General features: G+C 37.1%; 1 protein-coding gene across 1 annotated transcript; it reads right to left on the minus strand.

Annotated features, from left to right (window-relative positions):
* Positions 1-1703: 1703 nt before the first annotated feature.
* Positions 1704-2633, minus strand: or90j1 (odorant receptor, family 90, subfamily J, member 1). The gene has a single exon (XM_039692265.2). It carries the CDS (start codon positions 2631-2633, stop codon positions 1704-1706), a length of 930 nt encoding a protein of 309 aa, XP_039548199.1.
* Between the last annotated feature and the right edge of the window lie 227 nt (positions 2634-2860).

Below are 2860 nucleotides of genomic sequence, written 5' to 3' on the forward strand. Positions count from 1 at the left end.
TGACTGATTCCCCTGTGTCCATGTTTTTCTTTTTTTTTATTCAGGTCCCTTACAGTTACAAAGCCCCTTTAGATGACTACAAAGGGAAGCATTCCTGATTCTTAAGAATAAGTGCTTCTGTTTAGCGCAATCGTGTTGCAACTTACACAGTGTAAACACTAGATAGTGCTGGTTTACCTTAAAGTTTGTTGTGCAGCTTCCTGTTTATGTATCTATGTGTTTCAATCTTGTATATTGATTAGGCCTACTTAGCTATTCTATTAATATATAGGCCTTTTAAGTTGTATTATAATATGCTGTAATGTATAGCATATTGTGATAGAAATCAGCATTTCAGGGGTTATTTTTCAAAGTTTTCTTCGTCACGCCCCCCAACGCCCAAAGTTGGCAACCCTAACTGTGACGAGCACGATATTTGTGTCCTCCTCATTCAACCATCATTCCAACACAGCGCAGAGACATTTGGGGGACCACACAGCCGAAGATGGTTATATAAACATTGGAACATGAATAGACGCTGCAAACAGTTGCTTGTTGCGAGTGAACAAACCTCATTGGTTCTTATGGAAGCTCAAACAGCACAAGAATGACCCTCTTTGGTTCTCACACATGTGCGAGTTGATGAATGTTTATATGTGAATAAAAGCCTAATTTCAATTTGTTCATCAAATAAAGCGATCATGTCTCTTTAGACAATTTGGATTAAACCTCTCAATTCATATGGATTCATTTTATAATCTCTTTATGAACTTTTTGAAGCATAAAAGCGGTGCTTGCCTTGGACTGTGGAGCAATTACCACCACCACCTTTACCACCAACGATTTCATTAAAATATCTTAATTTGTGTTTTGAAGATGAACGAAAGTCGTAGGCTACTGGTTTGGAGTTACATGAGGTTGTATATATGATGACAGAATTTTCATTTTTGGGTGAACTAACTATTTAATATGCACTTGGCTTCTTGCGATGGCCGCTGTGTTCATGCTTATAAAGTCCACATGGTCGTAGGCTGTCCCCTTTTGTCATTTTTGATCAGCCAAAGACAGTATTGTGCAATACATTCATAGTAGTGCATACATCCTTGCTGTTATTCTACTATTTGCCATCTTGAGTTGCTTAGAAGTCATTGCAGAAAATGAAACTCTGAAAAAAAGTCTAGCATTGCTAGCTTAGTATATTGCATGCCACTTTTTTGTGTGTGGCTACATTTTCAAATACCTTTTTATAATGTTTTAATTTTGTAATCAAAAGTAACGAAAGCCTCTGCTGATAAACAGAACCTTTACTTGAGGGTGTGGTTACTGTGGTTATCTGCTTGAGGAGACTTCATAGTTCATTCCGTAAAATCACCATTTGGGCTAAAATAAAATTTAAAGATCTTAGTTGTGTTAATGTGTGTAACATGAACACAACTGAGTTAATGTTACACACACTATTGTATAGATTGCACTTTGATTAGGATAATTATGTGCAATTGTATGTATATATATATATATATATATATATATATAATTTGCACATGGAAAGAAACATTTTTGAGAATAATCTTTACATATGAATACAATATTGATTATTTGTGGATTTTATACAAAGTAACACTGGTTGAACGTCACTCACTAACTATATACGCTGAAATAAACATTTACAGAATTCTAATCTTTTTTTTTTTTTTTTGCAACTGCAGACAAAAATTCATATTTTGCTAATCATAAGGATCTATAGCTCTCTTGTTGGAGCCACAAATTAGTGAACTTTTCATGTACTTCTTAAACTTTTGATCCCTCAAGCCATATATGAGAGGACTCAGCAGACGTGGTAAAATGCTGGTGAGCGTGAAGGTGGTGAAATAAATGATTGACCAAGAGTTCGGAAAGAGGGCCGTTAAGGCCCCATCTAGGACTGTTGTAAACAGGGACAATGTACAGAGCAGTAATTGGACCCCATGGAGTAAAATGGTTTTCCTGGCCTTTTGGGCTTGAGCTGGTCCTGAAGAAGCTGCTTTAGCAGAGAACAGCACTTTGAAATAAGTGTAGAAGAGCAGCACCCACACTGAGCACATGTAGCCAATGTTAAAAACAGCCAGGCTTATTATATGGTACTCCGAATTGAACACATTTTGCTGGTAGCACATGCGGCTTGTAGAAAAGTAGGAGAGTGGACGAAGAGCCAAAATGACAAAAAGGTCCACTATGCCAGGCAGGGCTCCCACCAGCCATATGATGCCGATCAGGATTTTGGTGTTTTGGACGGTACATATTCGTGCATGATGTAGCGGGTAGCAGATGGCCACATAGCGCTCAATAGCCATGCCAGCCAGGTTTAGTGGCGTGTTCTTGTAGACGTTGCTTGCGATGAGGATTAAAATGCAGCAGACACCAACATTCAAGTTTGGCAATAAGTATGTAAACACAAACATAGTCACACAGATAGTCAGTGTAAGGATGTCATTGATGATCAGCTGCATGTAGAGGATGTAGCGGGGCTCCTGAGTGAAGACTGGATTCTTGAAGGCAGTATAAAGCAGCAAGCTATTGATAGAATTGATAATGACAGCAAATATAATCACAGTGATGTTTTTGAGAACAGCTTCATTAAACAAATCTTTACGTTTGGTAAATTCTGAAGTGTTCATTTCACAAAGATTATTTTTACTTAAATATCCTAGTAATTAAATGTCATATTGCTATAATGAAACAATTCAATATTATTCAAGCTATAATTGTGAAAACCTTTTAAAACAAAAACAAATATTGAGGCCTTGCACACACTTGGCCATGCCAAGATGACATCAAAGAATTCAAAAGATTGGTCTGAGATCCTAAAATCTGCACTTCAAAGATATCAAATGTGTGTCTCTGG

This window comes from Pimephales promelas, chromosome 14 (assembly GCF_988280905.1).
Source record: "Pimephales promelas chromosome 14, fPimPro1.hap1.1, whole genome shotgun sequence".
Classification (NCBI taxonomy): Eukaryota; Metazoa; Chordata; class Actinopteri; order Cypriniformes; family Leuciscidae; genus Pimephales; species Pimephales promelas.